Here is a 16,011-nt window from a genome sequence, read left to right as displayed (position 1 = left end):
TGAGCCCGGGAGTTTGGGCATTGGGTGCTTCATGCGCTGCAGGCGTGGTGGGTCGTTGCGGGTGCCCCGAGGCTGGCACTGGGGGACGCAGAATCCAGGGCTCCCTGCTGGCTTCGGAGAACCTCCTGGGAGAGAATTGGGACCCACTGACTGTTCCTTCCTTTGCCTGCGTGGCCACAGCTGCAGCAGCCTCCGGCAACATCCTTGTGTCAAGCGCCTCTTGCACACGTACTTGTAAGTGCTCCTCTGTTTCCAAAGACAGAACTTGGCAACCCTGGCAGAGGCAGCAGCCCTAGAGGCTTTGGGGTGTGTGGCCGGCCATGTGCCCCCCCCAGTAGTTCCCTCCCCCATTGCTCCTCCTCCCCCATTGGAGTGTCATTTTCCTACTTATGCAACTTTTTTAAAACAATAGACAAAGTGTATTTCATCTGCAACCTGAGCCAATGCATGCAGTCCTGTGGTATTCAATGAAGTCTCCTCCCAAGTAAGTGTGGCTAGGGTTGCTGCCCAAGTCATAAAATGTTTTAGCAAACATGATAAAGTATGCTGATGCAGTAAGGTGCAACCCTGTTGGCTGAGCCCAGCCAGCCTGACATGGCACTTGTTATGCAATGTAGTGACTCCTTTGCCCTTACTGCCTTTTCAGGTCCTGCCTGACTGCACAAGTTCTGATCTAAACAGTTCTAAATCTGATCTAAACCTGATCTAAACAGTTCTTCAGTACAAAAGTACTTTTAGGGGTACCAGTAAAAGAGCACGTAATCTGAGAGTTGTGTTCTTTGCATCCTTTATGACATTGCAAGCAATCTTGGGGTGCAGTTGCTTGGGACTGCAAAATGTGTTGCTTGGCTGTATGCTTTTGCTGACTGGGGGAAGATTTCATTTTGGAGAATTAGTGGTATGAGAGAGAAGTAGATTAATCTGAAGCAGCGTTTACATGTGCCTGAACATCTTCTTGATCCACATCATATGCATGAAGTAGAAGGGTGTTGTGGCACTTCTTGCCTTTTGGGGAGGAGTTGCGATGCTGTGAGTCTTGGTACTCTGAATATTTGAAATAGAAAATTGTCTGAATAACTTAACCTGTGTCTGGAATTGTATCCTTTTCCAGGTATGTCTATGAACCTCTAGTTGCCGAAATGGGAATGTTGCCAACTTCTCCAGCAATGACTTCTTGAGATGATGTTCACTTTTGTCTGCTGCCATGATCTAGATATACCTGCAAGGGGTTTTGATAATGGCTGGACTGATGGCTAGGTGCTAAATGAATTGGCCTGAGTGCCTGTAAGTTCTACTATGGCAGAGCGAAGCCAACTGTGCTGGGAGCGATGCTATGGAGTGGCCCAGAAGAGGCTGCCTGTGCTACAGTGGCTCCCAAAGTATTCTTTGCAGTGGGTGCAACTCGATCTCATTGCTGGACTGACTGTAGGGTTAACAGTTGTGCCGCAAGCTCTTGCCTATGCCGAGGTGGCTGGCCTTCCAGTGCAGGTGAGTTGGTTCAAGTTGGTAAATGCACTGGGTGCATATGCTGAATGTACAATGCTGAGTATACATATTCTCAAGGTTCATGGCAGTGAGCCGGACTGCCTAGGCCCTAGATGTATGCTATCTATTATTATTATTATTATTATTATTATTATTATTATTATTATTATTATTATTATTATTAATATTAATATTAATATTAATAATAATAATAAACAGTATTTATATACCGCTTTTCAACGAAAAGTTCACAAAGCAGTTTATAGACAAAATCAAGTAACTAATGGCTCCCTGTCCCAAAAGGGCTCACAATATAAAAAGATGCAAAGGAACACCAGCAGACAGCCACTAAAAAAGACCCTGCTGGGGTGAAGTGGGCCAGTTACTCTCCCCTTGCTAAATAAAAGAGGAGCACCCACTTGAAAAAGTGCCTCCTTCCCAGTTAGCAGGGGTCCCAGGGGATCTACATAGTCCCAGGTCAGTTCATCAAAACTTAGTTTAGCAAAAGGATGAGGGCTCTCAGGTGACATGCAATGTGTCTAGCTCAGCTTCATTTTTAGGATGGAATGGCAAACTTGCTCTGACCATGCCTTCTGATTCTTAATGTGATAAACTGGAATAGGAAATGATTAGATGGATTGGAAAAAATTAAAGAGGTCAGTGGACACAACAAGTGGCATTCTGGATAAGCAGTGACTGTGGAGAGGGAGCACCACTTTCTTCTTAAGGTACCAGGATGTGTTGGGCCAACCTTAGGGGGGCCACTACACTTCTATGCCACACTCTGTGTGCTACCAAGCATTGGCTTGATGCTGTCTGCTGGTGGAAATGGAGTGCACATGTTTCATGGTTTTCCACTTCTGTGCATCCATTTGGTTTTCTGTTTGCTGCCAAGCTGAAGATAGTAGGGGCTGTGCAAGAGCTCAGAACAATGAGAAATGAGATATATATATATGTGGCCTTGTGCTGCTCTGGGAGGGGGGACAGAAGGGGTGTTTAATAATTCCCATTAAAGGTTATTAATACGAATTATCTGCTCCCCATATATGCGCACACACATTCTGCAGACAGGATTGCATTCCCCCCCGCCCCCCCCCCCCCCACGATTTAAATCTTAAAATGGTGTGGGGGAGAAAAATGAGATTGGTGCTTCCCAGTTCTGCAACCTTTTGCTGTATGTTTTTTTCCCCTCACTTTCTTATCTTTATCCACCTTCTCTGAACCTTTGCTGAAGTTATGCTAAGCTGCTATTCACAACTTTAGTCATATGCAACTTGTCCAAAAGGACAAGACACTCTCCGAAACACCAAGGGGAATGCCCACAGTTAGACAAACACCATAGACACATGTTGTATCTGTGCAATGCAGGTTGATGTAGTAGCAAAAGAATCTCTTCCCTCTGTGTGAAATATCAGCCAAGTGTCAGTGTGAGCAGTTGTTGGGGTAAGATGCTCTGATAATTGCTTGTAGACTGTGACCTGGTTTGGAGTCCTCCTAAGGTTGAGGAGGAAGAATTACCTGTTTCTCTGGTGGTTCTGTTTCTACTTCCTGCTGCTATTAAAAGATATAAATCCCTGTATTTAAAACTGTACTCCATTCTAGCTATCTTAACTCCATGGGACACCTTCAAGGATTTCATTTTTGCTGACCATTCGGGGCCATCACGACCTTATTCCTAGAGTGTTGTGATCCATTTCTAATTCTTTGTTTTCTTTTCTTCCTTCTAGTATGGCCTGTATTCCTCCTTCATGGGCTGCTTCGTCTACTGCCTTTTGGGGACTTCCAAGGATGTGACACTGGGTCCCACAGCGATCATGTCACTACTGGTGTCTTCCTATGCATTCCATGATCCTGTCTATGCCATCCTGCTTTCCTTCCTCTCCGGCTGCATCCAGATAGTCATGGGGCTACTACACCTTGGTAAGAAATGACCAGTGCTATAATGGATCAAATCAGTGGTCCATCCAACACATTGTCCTTTTGATACTAATATCTAGAATAGAACACTTTAGAAGATGGGTCTGGAAACTTGATGTGGAAGAGGCAAATCGCCACCTGTGGCATATTTCCAGATTCAGGTAGTTGGCAGAATGCAATACTTGGAAGCTTCCGCCTTAGTCCTTCATGAATTATAGGATGTTTACTCAGAAATAAATCCCACTGACTTCAGTAGAACTTGATTTCTAGTAGGATTCCAGTTTCATAACTCTCCCTAATAAGGATTTGTAGCCCTGCCTTGTTTCCTGCTAGCTACATTTTTGTAATACATGGGTAAGTACTCATTTGTTTATTTAAACTTCATTTCTAGGTCTTGGAATGGGTAATACTTAAAACAGATAAAATAGCTTGTTGAGGAAAATACTCACCAAATTATAAACTACTGTGTTTGCAAATCACCCCCCACTCTTCCTTGGTTGATTCTGTAGTTGCAGAGCTACTTTTACCATGTTGCCTAGAAGAGTACGTATTTCTTGTGAGGCAAGACTGAAAGGCAGAAACAGCTGGGAGTGGGAGAATATCTTTCTTCCTAGCATGTGAGGTGGGAAAATTTGAGAACCACTGAGTTGGGTTGCCAGCATGGAGCTTAGCAACCCAAACATTTTGATGGTGATGTGATGATGTCATCATATCATTGCCAAAACAGACAGGTTGCCAAGCTTTTGCTTTTTATTTTTTTAAAGCGAAAAGCCTGCCACCAGAGCCTCTGCATGGTGGTCTTTGGCCCATTCTGGGGCTTGTTGTGTTCTTGCTGACAAGCATATTTTTGTCAGCCAAAACATGACGTGACAAGGCCCAAAGCAGGCCAGAGACTGCTGTGTATGTTTTAAAAAGTGAAAGCTTGTTAACCCAGAAGTTTTGGTGGGGCAGCGGGCAGAGTTATGCAACCCACCAAAAATTGGGTTGTGACCCACAGTTTGAGAAACACTGGTCTAGCTGCTTATTTTTACTGCTTGGGAACAACAGGAAATGAGAGTAGAAAGCCTGATAACTCTAAGGGGAACAGAGAAGATCAACTGACAAAGCAAGAGATTCCAGTGGTTGCCACAGGTATGGGTAAGGAATCAAGTGGACTCAGCCATGGTATGAAGCATGAGTGGAGCAGATAGCAGCAACTCTTGAAAAACTTGGGCACCTAACCCTAAAACAAAGGCCTGGGGGAGTTGGCGACCATGAGAGAAGTACCATTTTATTATGGTGCAACAGTGCTAGGGCACTGAACATTCTTCTACATGTGTCTTTGAGTGCAGTCCTAACCCACTTTCAGCACCAACATAAGAGCAGTGCAGCTTTGAGGTAAGGGAACAAACATTCCCTTATCTTGAGGAGGCCTCCATGACTGCCACCGAACTGCAGGATGCAGCACACGTCCCATTGGCACAGCTATGCCAGTGCTGGAAAGTTGATTAAGATTTGGGCCTTTGTAGTATATATATGATGCATGGAGGGAATTGGGGAAGGAGTCGTAGCTCAATGGTGCAGCACATCCCTTGCATTCAGAAGGTCATTGGTTCAGTTCCTGGCATCTGTAAATAGGGCTAGGACAGAGCCCTGTGTGACTCTGGAGAATCGCCTCCCGTTCATGTAGGTTGCGCTGACTTCGATGGACCAGAACAGCCTGGCTCAGTATAAGACAACTTCTTGTATTCATATGATTGAACATGAAGGTAACATTCAGCTAAGTTAGGCAATTGTGATGATAAAGGGGAGAAGGTGCTATAAGTGACATTGTGCTCAGTCTTTGCAAGGCTAAATGGGGATTCTCCATTTCTTGCAGGTCTCTTCTTGGACTTTATCTCCTATCCTGTTATTAAAGGATTCACTTCAGCTGCTGCAGTCACCATTGGCTTCAACCAAGTCAAGGTAAGCTCTTCTGTTCCTTATCTCACTTGACCTTTATCTAACTTTCCAGGTTAAACGTTTTGTGCCTAAGCATACTTGTCCAGGTTGTTCAGTTGGAAAACATTCCTTTTATATCATGCTTATGACCCCCCCCCCATCAGATTGCTATGGTCCCCTTTTTCCTGCTGACAACCCCAACAGCCTTCTATGAGAACCCAAACAGTTTCCTTAGAGTCAGGAGACTCGCCTGGGCCTGCTTCCGCCATGTGACTGGTAGTGATGTAATCGCAGGGATGATGGAGAACAGGAGGGCCAATGCATTAAGAGGGGGTAGAGCAAGGAAAGGTGAAAAACTTTAGAAGGAAAGGCTACTTTAGAAGATGAGGGAGAGAGAGCAAGAGAGAGAGAGAGAGAGAGAGAGAGAGAGAAAATTGGGAGGAAATTCCCAAAGAGAAATACAGAACGACCAGGAGACAGATGAGGTAAAGCAAGCTGAAGTGAGATATGGAAAGGGAGCAAAGGAAGATGGAAAGAAGAAAGCAGATGGACAGGAATAATTGGGGCAAAGAAGCAGGAGTCCCAAGGGAAGAAAGGAAGCAGGCAAAATAGGGCAAGGAGAAGGTCAATAGACAAGTGAAAAGAGCAGAAAGGAAGAAAAAGGGACCAAAGAAGGGGTTGCAGGAAGCAACTGGTGAATTGAAGCTCAAGGCCCTTTTCAAGGTCAGAGGGGTCAGGCAGTCTGATCATGCCCTGTCCAGACAGTTACATCCAGATCATCCAGTTTAGCTAGTGTACCCCACTGGGTTTGGCCTCTTGGGCAACCCAGACTTCCTGTTACAGTGCAGCTTGCTCTGAGGACCAAGGACTCCAAACCTCCAGTGAGGGTATCTGGGGGAGCTAAGAGCAAAGATGGACTGTGGTTAATACTGTGAGTTGCTCCTAACTAGTAATAAATCCCTACTGGCACCTGAAGTTTCGCACAGTGTGGTTCCTTGAGTCTATAATACTGTAACCATGTCCTATCCAACTCCCTTTCACATTGGCTTTCCCCCTTGGGAAGGGGTGTCCTGCCTACTCAGCCCTCTGACAAGTGGTGCTACATTCTACTGCCACACAAAATGAAAAGCATGAGGATGTCTCAGATGGGAATTGGGGTCCAACCACCCTTTTCCATGATCGTGGCTAATGTGTATAATGAGGAACAGGCTGTATTTTGCTGATCTTCCCTTCTTGAAGTATTGGATGCATTATTACCTGCAGTGTTGGATGATTATTTTTCTCCCCCTGACCCTAAGCCATAGATGCTACCATTGGCCTATAATACTTGGACATGTGGGTAGTTGAGTCACTCTGTTTCCATCAGTATCTTCTAAATGCTTTTAGGTCTGATGTGACATTTAATGCTTCCTTTGTGGTTGACCACAATCAGCTATTCACGGAAGATAGCAATTGCTGGTCTTAACCCCTTGTGCCCTCAATGACTGCTAGTTTGATAAAGTACGTTTGAGATGTTATAGCCTCAGCTTCTTGTGACCTCTGTAAAATGGTTCAGACTGGCAGAGCTAGACAGCTGTCCTGAGTAAAAGATGTTTGGTTGCATGAGCAAATATTTTAGCAGAATATATTCTGATATCTTTTACAATCTTTGAAATGTCAGACAGGATAAGGAGATTCCCCTGTTGCAAGTTTGTGGTGCTGGCCCTAATCAGACCTAATCAGAAAAAAATAAATGGAAACATAAACCTGATGTTCAAAATCTTGCAATGTCTGTTGCATAACTCTAGTTATTAATTCTATTTGGGGAAATGGAGTCCTAAGACAATGTGTTTCAAAATGTTAAGTGGTATTTCATTTTTTTTTTTTAAAGAAGTGAAATATGTATGAATGACAGCATAAACTTTAAAAAGTATTGAAATACTTTTGGAAATGCATTTCTTTAAAAAAGTATATCCAAGTATTATTTCAGTGCCTTTAATGTTCCATGTTATTATTTGAATGTTAAAATAAGTGCTTTTGGATTGGGTTGTAAGGAGGTGAATGGGGAAAAACCTGGAATACATCTTGATAGGAGGCAGATGTGTTTGATGAGTACTGTCACCTTTTGTTTCCTCTTTTTTTTTTATTCTTCCTGCGCTTCTTCCTTGGATAAACATGAGCAGGGGATTCTGGGAAAATAAATTAACATTCAGTTATGATTGTCCTAAAGATTTCTAAGCACCCCTATTTCTAGTAAGGTTTAGATTCCAGAGAATCAGTGATGTGGGTTTCTGAAAAACTGAACTGGAAACATTAATAGAGAAATACCTTGATTCTGCCTAAAATTGTCTGCGATCTGATCTAGCATGTTGATTTGTCCTGCATTTATTAGGCAAAAGTGTTCTATGTTCGTTTTATGTGAGCATTTTCCATAGCTAAAAATACTTGGAACTGAAATACTTGATGGGGGGGTGCGGTGCAAAATCAATAAAATAAAATCCCTGGGCATGTCTACTCAGAAGAAAACCCTGTTGAGTTCAGTGAAACCTACTCCCAGGTAAGGACTGTATCTTTAAAGTGATTTAAATGTTACAGTCAAATTCAGAGCTTTCATGTTGACATTTACTTTTATTTGAGTAATCGTGAATATCTTAAGACATGAAAACTCAGTAGTATATGCCTTCCCTCACACTGTTTATATTTTAACGAAAAGAAAACAAATGAAGGTACTGAAAACTGTCAGTATCCTAACTTTACCACACCCAAAGAGTGCACTGATATTTCTTACCTGCATGCTCTCTACTGATAGTCACCTAAATTACAAGTTTAATTTTGATTAAAGTTTGATTTGATTTGTCCATTCATTAATTTTTTTAATGAAAAAAATATATTTCTAGAAATGAGGAAAAAAATTTCCAGGGGGAAATGGCAATTAAAGTTTTCCATCGTAGGGTATTTCTCATGAAAAATGTCCACCCTGCAACACCACTTAGAGCTAGAGTATGCCCCGTCTCCAGCAGAGGCGCCATACCTGTGTGTTCATGCATCTGCATGTGTGCATATCCACATATGTGCTAATCGTTTCTCAAGCCAGTTTCTCCAGTTTATGGTTTTTTTCTTTGAATAGTCACTACTGGGCCTACAGAAGATCCCTCGGCAGTTTTTCCTGCAGTTATATTACACCTTCTACAGAATTGGAGAGACAAGGTAAGTAAGTGTCTCTGTGCCTGCCCGTTTCTTAATTAATACCAGATCAGCAATGGTGGTAAAGATAATACTAAAAAAGTGTGTGGGATACGATTGAGTAATAAATGCCCTTGGGTTCTGCCAGAGCAAAGCAGTTTATTTTCCACCCTGCATGATCTTTCAGTTTCACTGAGGTTGTCATTCCCCAGATCCAACTTCATTGGGTGGTGAGTGTGTAATTGGACTCTAAGTTGCTATGCTAAAAGTGCACATGCCTCTTGCAGGAAGGAATTAAGGGTGAATCTGGATTTAACCAAATTCCAGCTTTTTAAGGCACAATCCTAACCAACTTTTCAGCACTGACATAGCTGTGCCAGTGGGGCATGCACTGCATCCTGCAGTGGGAGGCAGTCAAGGAGGCCTCCTCAAGATAAGGGCATGTTTGTTACCTTACCTTGGGACTGCATTAGGGCTAGGTCAGTGCTGGAAAGTTGGTTGGGATCGCATCCTTAGGGCGCAATCCTAACCCCTTATGTCAGTGCTTTCCAGCACTGGCATAGCAGTTCCAATGGGATGTGTGCTGCATCCTGAAGCTGGGTGTCACTCACGGAGGCCTCCTCAAAGTAAGAGAATGTTTGTTCCCTTACCTCAGAGCTGCATTGCCCTTATGTCAGTGCTGGAAAGGGGTTAGGATAAGGGGTTAGGATTGCGCCCTAATTCTGTGCGCCCTAATTCTAGGATTGCACCCTAATTCTAAGGCCAATTCTATGCTTGGGATCATTAGAAAAGGTATTGAGAACAAAACGGCTAATATTATAATGCCGTTGTACAAATCGATGGTAAGGCCACACCTGGAGTATTGCGTCCAGTTCTGGTCGCCACATCTCAAAGAGGACATAGTAGAAGTGGAAAAGGTGCAAAAGAGAGCGACTAAGATGATTACGGGGCTGGGGCACCTTCCTTATGAGGAAAGGCTACGGCGTTTGGGCCTCTTCAGCCTAGAAGAGAGACGCCTGAGGGGGGACATGATTGAGACATACAAAATTATGCAGGGAATGGACAGAGTGGATAGGGAGATGCTCTTTACACTCTCACATAACACCAGAACCAGGGGACATCCACTAAAATTGAGTGTTGGGAGGGTTAGGACAGACAAAGGAAAATATTTCTTTACTCAGCATGTGGTTGGTCTGTGGAACTCCTTGCCGCAGCATCTGGCCTAGTTGCCTTTAAAAGGGGATTGGACAAGTTTCTGGAGGAAAAATCCATTACGGGTTACAAGCCATGATGTGTATGTGCAACCTCCTGATTTTAGAAATGGGCTATGTCAGAATTCCAGATGCAAGGGAGGGCACCAGGATGCAGGTCTCTTGTTATCTGGTGTGCTCCCTGGGGCATTTGGTGGGCCACTGTGAGATACAGGAAGCTGGACTAGATAGGCCTATGGCCTGATCCAGTGGGGCTGTTCTTATGCCCTTAATCTCATAACTTCCTATAGCCAATTAAGAACCTAACTGACTGGCAGGAAGTCTACTGGATATTGAAAGGAGACTTGTAGGTTTGTGTGGTACAAAGCTGAGTGCCAAGATCTTCATCTCCCCCTGTGGAGAGCAAGTAGCTGTCTAGCAGTGATTCCCAACCTTTACAAAACTGCGGACCATAGAGGCAGAACCAAATCATCATGGACCACATGCAACCCCCATCCCCCTGCACACAAAAAATACCATTAAATTTGTAATAATTAGATAAAATTTATTAGAGATTTATTATTTATAGAGAAGATTTGTGAGTTACTGCTTTTGTTGCCAGCTGCGGCTATGGGTGGTCCCTTCTCTGTTTTCTCTGGTGGTTCATGATGAAGCATCTCTCAAGAATTTACTGGAAGTGATCGAAGGCAATCTTTTTTTTTTCTCTGTGACCTCAAGGTTCGCTTCTCAGGGTCACACGGACCATGGGCTGGAAACCAGAGCTCTACAGGAAAGGACTGCACATAGTTGGAGAGTGCAATGGGGTCTGACTCTGCAACCCGGTTGCTAATCTTGTTCCAACTGTTGCACAGGGCTGCTGATGCCATCCTTGGGGTGTTGTGCCTGGTAGTGCTTGTGGGGCTGCAACAAATGAAAAACCATGTTTCCAGGGCCTACCGGATGGAAAGATTGTCTGTCAGGATTGGCCAACTGGTTGTCTGGGCAACAGCTACAGGTTTGTTTATCTGCCCTATGTACTAGTCTTCTGTTATTTTTCCCTGCAACATGAAGAATTATCTACATTTTATTGTTCTTTTATTGAGGTGGTGGAAGCCTCTTAACACAGCTAAGCTCCTTTAGCTTTCCATGGCTATCCAGGAATCCTGGCACTTTCTTTTTCCACCCACATGAGTCTCTGATCATATTCCAGAAATCATAGTTTCAGCTCTCACTTCAGCTTACTCTACGCCACCATTTTTATGGTAGATTCCAGAAGTCCTGGTTCCTATCTCCTTGTTGTAATACACCAGCTCCCTGCTTTCTGACCGTTATGATTCCAAGTGCTGATACTGTAAGCTTCCTTCTTGCACCCTGAAGCCAAAGGCAGACTTTGAAGATCAGATAGTCCAGTGTTTCTCAAGGCTGGTCCTCCGCTGTACCACTTTGCATGGTCCACCTATTTGAAGTACGACCAGAAGTAACTGGTGGTGATATCATCACCAGTTATTTCTGGATTGGGAGGCCAGATGCGATGCAACAAACACCTGAAAAAGGCTCAAGGTGAACAAGAGGGCTTTTTCAAGCACAGAAAAGAATGCTTTGGAGCATCCTGAGCTGAGCCTCCTACCGCTGTTCGTCTGCTCTCGCTCCTGTGCAGCAGGTGCCCAGGGGCCCCTGTGAGTACCACCAAACACCACCTCAAGTACCACTGGTGGTACCCATACCACTGGTTGAGAAACACTGAGATAGTCTAATCTAGTTTGAAATTCCCAGCCTGAGAGGTTGTTCTTTGTCGAGAGTAGCCACTCAACTGATGATTGATATGGGCAATAGCTGAATAGCAGGGCTGAACTTTCTTTGGAGTAGGTTGGTCAATTTTTTTTTCTCAGTTTGTACAAAAAAGGATTTATATAAGAAATACTTTCACTATAATTTTCAAAATGTGGGAGTTGGAAACTATGGCCAGGAAGAGTGTCTTGCTTTGGTGTCTTCCGTTATTATCACATTGGTAATCTGTCTAATACAAACTCCTACTGGGATATTGCACTGCAGAAAATAGTTCACCAGCAGCATGGTTCTGGCCTGGTAGTGGCTCGCCTATCTTGCTTAAGGGCTAGGCCAGTGGTTCTCAAACTGTGGTCATGACCCAAGTTTTGGTGGTTTGCAGAACTGACAGGGCAGATTAGTCTATGTATATCAAGGGTTAAACAAGCTGCAACTCAGGTGGGGAGCACTACTGCACAATCACCATTATAGCCACACCCCTTGGCATTTATAAATCAGGCAGCAGCTTCCAGCGCCTCTAAAACGTCACACATCTAGCACTGGGACCCACTTTTTAGAATGAGAATCTGTCAGGACCCACTGGAAGTGATGTCATGACCAGAAGTGACATCATCAAGCAGGAAAATTTTTAGCAATCCTAGGCTGCAGTTCTTCCCACATGTACCCAGGAGTAAATTCCATTGACTATCATTGTTAAAAGAATATACCTAGTAGCTTGTTAAAAGTACAAGGTCTGTAACATTTCCCCAAATGCAGTCACATACCATGGTAGCATCAAGCATCAATATATTAAAAATAAAATATTGAAATGAATAGGGACCCACCTGAAATGGGCTTGTGACCCACCGAGTGGGCCCTGATCTGCAGTTTGAGAAACACTGGCCTAGATTATCCACTGTTTCTCCCATTCATGCCAACTACTGTCTTTTGATGTTTCAGGGCTTAATTTATACAAACATCCTCTCTTTGTTGCAGCCCGTAATGCTCTAGTAGTCCTGTTTGCTGGTTTGGTGGCCTATTCCTTCCAAGTGACAGGTTCTCAGCCATTCACCCTCACAGGAGCTGTACCTCAGGGCCTCCCTCCCTTCCAGCCACCACCATTCTCCAAAGCCACAGTCAATGGAACAGTCTCCTTTGGACAGATGGCACAGGTAGGTACTTGATGTTTAAGGGCTCCTATATGACTTTTATTTTATAAAGGGAAGTATCTAGCACAATTCCCAATAATCAAAACAATGACGATTAAAATTAGGGTAATAGCTTTAACTATCAGCAGCAACATTTAAGCACATTACTCTGAGTGTGATAGGAAAAGTCTGTGTTTATCCATTTGAAGACACGTAATAAGCAAACAGACATAGCTCAATGGATTCTGCCTGTCTTACTTGCCCAGACAAGTTCTTCCTTGTGCTGAGTGTTGGGATCCACTTGGCAGTTTCTGTCCCTTTTTGGTATTGAATGCAGGCAGAATCCTAGCTGGGAACATCTTCTGTTCCTGTTTGAATTTAGGCAGTATTGTATAAGACACCTGTAGTCTTTCAGTCTGTAATTCTATGGGAGGAACTGATGAAAACTGGTTGCATGCTACCCGGTTTGATCCTTACTATTCTAGGTTCCAATATGATAGCGGTTACCATCTTGAAGTGCCAGGTCTTGCAATGCTGGTGTGGAAGAGGTGTCAGGGAAGCTGTCTAACTTAGGCAGCTTTTAAAAGGGTTTGGACAAGTTCATGGAGGAAAAGGCCATCAATGGATCCTAGTCATGACGGTTGAACCTCCAGGAGTATGCCTCTGAATGCCAGGGGAGCAAAGGTGGGAGAGAGTTTTGTCGTCGTTCCACCCCCCCCCCCCAGTGTTCCCTCTAAGGCAGAGGTTCTCCAACTGTGGATTGCGACCCACCAAGTGGGTTGCAAAAAGATTTCAGGTGAGTCCCAGAAGCTGGCGGCCACCATCTTGGAAAAGGGCAAAAGACCTGGGCGGAGCCATTTTGAAAGAGGGCAAAGCCTATTTAAATGTAAGTTTCAATGTAAGTAAGTGTAAAGTAAGTGTAAGTTTCAATGTCAGTAAGTGTAAAGTCATGCACATTGGGGCAAAAAATCAAAACTTCACATATAAGCTAATGGGTTCTGAGCTGTCTGTGACAGATCAGGAGAGAGATCTTGGGGTGGTGGTGGACAGGTCGATGAAAGTGTTGACCCAAAGTGTGGCGGCAGTGAAGAAGGCCAATTCTATGCTTGGGATCATTAGAAAACGTATAGAGAACAAAACGGCTAATATTGTAATGCCGTTGTACAAATCGATGGTAAGGCCACACCTGGAGTATTGCGTCCAGTTCTGGTCACCACATCTCAAAAAGAACATAGTGGAAATGGAAAAGGTGCAAAAGAGAACGACTAAGATGATTACGGGGCTGGGGCACCTTCCTTATGAGGAAAGGCTACGGCATTTGGACCTCTTCAGCCTAGAAAAGAGACACCTGAGGGGGGACATGATTGAGACATAAAAAATTATGCAGGGGAAGGATAAAGTGGATAGAGAGATGCTTTTTACACTCTCACATAACACCAGAACCAGAGGACATCCACTAAAATTGAGTGTTGGGAGGGTTAGGACAGACAAAGGAAAATATTTCTTTACTCAGCATGTGGTCAGTTTGTGGAACTCCTTGCCGCAGGATGTGGTGACGGCATCTGACCTGGATGCCTTTAAAAGGGGATTGGACCAAGTTTCTGGAGGAAAAATCCATTATGGGTTACAAGCCATGATGTGTATGTGCAACCTCCTGATTTTAGAAATGGGTTATGTCAGAATGCCAGATGCAAGGGAGGGTACCAGGATGCAGGTCTCTTGTTATCTGGTGTGCTCCCTGGGGCATTTGGTGGGCCAATGTGAACTGCAGGAAGCTGGACTAGATGGGCCCTTGGCCTCATCCAGGGGCTGTTCTTATGTTCGCCCACAGAACCCCCTGCCACAGGACGTGGTGATGGCACCTGCCTGGATGCCTTTAAAAGGGGCTGATGTATGAGAGATGGAGGGAAGGTCGATCATGTGTTACAAACCGTGATGGGATGTGCCACCTCCTGGGTTCGGACGCTGCCACCGCCGCCTTCTTCCACACACCTATCCCTGGCACAGGCAGGTGAGAAGGAGGCTGGAGGGGCACCCAGGAGTGGACCCCAAAGGTGGCGGCTGCGGCAGCAACAGTGTCCGCACCTTTCCTTGACCAGGGAGAGGTGCGAACGCTGCCTCCGCCGCCTCCCGTGGGCTCCACTCCAGGGCTCCGCTCCAGGCTTCCTCTTGCCTCCCATGGGCTCCACGGGCGGCGGCAGGCACAGGCAGGTGAGGAGGCTGGGGGGAACGCTCCCCTACTCCATTACCAGAAGTGCCAGGGTGCCTCTCACCTGCTGCTGCTGGTGATAGTCCTTGCAGCCCCCCAGCCCACCCCTGTCCCTCCCTCTTCTGCCAAGTCGACCCCACTGCAGCACTGCCCCCCACATGGCAGGTTTGCTCCCCTGCCCCCTCCTCCCTCTCTTCAGCCCTCTTTTCAGCGTGGAGCTGCTGAGGTAAGCCTGGTATGGGAATGGATGGCGTCCCCTCCCCCGTGTGCTTGTAACTTGCCGGCCAGGCAGTCATATAGGCCACCTCATCCTGGCAAAGGAGAAGGAGAGTGCTGTCACTGTTGCCACCTTTTCACCTCTCACAGCCACAACAAGCAAGCACTCCCTTCCAATGAAGCTACCCCACTGTTTGACTTCTTTTAGCAGCTGGGAGGGGAACAGTGGGGCATGCTTGTCTTCCTCCTTGAGCAGTGAGGGGGATGCTCCACCACTCCCTGACATTTCTCTGATGCACACCATTAGAAGCAGTCAAACAGATATGATGCATCTCTCCAAGTGCCTTGGCCATCTCTGCTGCACTGAGAATATGTCTGAGAAGCTACAGACAGGGGGTTGGACTAGATGACCTTTTACATAGCTTCCAGTTCCATGATTTTGGTGATCTTTGGGGTTGTAGGTGAAACTGACTGAAAGTGAGGTCAGAGCATGTGGCTGAGAGCATTTTAATGATCTTCTCCAGGGTTGTAGTGTAATGGGGGTTAGACTAGATGACCTTTTCCATGATTTTGGTTATCTTCAGGGTTGTACGTGAAATGGGCTGAAAGTAAGTACTGAGCATATGTCACAAATATTTTGTTCCAGATGTTTTATTTTTATTCTTTTTACTTGATAGCTATGGTAGCAGGGGAGGAGAACTGTAAGAAGCTTCTGAGCTGGAATATTTTCTCTTGTCATTTACAGTTTGAGTTCCTAGGTAAGAACAGTGATGTCACTTCCTGCTTGATGACATCACTTCTGGTTCTGGCATCAGAGTGATGTCACTTCCTGTTTGATGATGTCACTTCCGGCCATGACATCACTTCCAGGTTGATGACATCACTTCCGGTGGGTCCCAGACAGATTGTCATTCTCAGAAGTGGGTCCCAGGCTGAAAAAGGTGAAAACTACTGCTGTAAGGTATGCAGCTGTGCACCTTCCAACCAAGTTTGGTGCAGC

The 16,011-nt window shown here is 45.0% G+C and overlaps 1 protein-coding gene across 1 annotated transcript in view; it reads left to right on the top strand.

Annotated features, from left to right (window-relative positions):
* The first annotated feature begins 41 nt into the window (after positions 1-41).
* The window catches only part of SLC26A11 (solute carrier family 26 member 11), a 31,517-nt gene continuing 15,547 nt past the window's right edge, over positions 42-16,011 (top strand). Inside the window, exons 1-7 of the mRNA XM_066616469.1 lie at positions 42-234; positions 1,112-1,488; positions 3,213-3,405; positions 5,261-5,346; positions 8,429-8,508; positions 10,547-10,689; positions 12,435-12,610. Of these exons, the coding sequence (XP_066472566.1) occupies positions 1,297-1,488; positions 3,213-3,405; positions 5,261-5,346; positions 8,429-8,508; positions 10,547-10,689; positions 12,435-12,610 (870 nt within the window). The 5' untranslated portion in view covers positions 42-234; positions 1,112-1,296. The remainder of the gene's footprint in view (positions 235-1,111; positions 1,489-3,212; positions 3,406-5,260; positions 5,347-8,428; positions 8,509-10,546; positions 10,690-12,434; positions 12,611-16,011) is intronic.

Source organism: Tiliqua scincoides, chromosome 2, assembly GCF_035046505.1.
Source record: "Tiliqua scincoides isolate rTilSci1 chromosome 2, rTilSci1.hap2, whole genome shotgun sequence".
Lineage (NCBI taxonomy): Eukaryota > Metazoa > Chordata > Lepidosauria > Squamata > Scincidae > Tiliqua > Tiliqua scincoides.
Note: the sequence above shows the minus strand (reverse complement) of the source record. Positions and strands in the feature narration are given on the sequence as shown.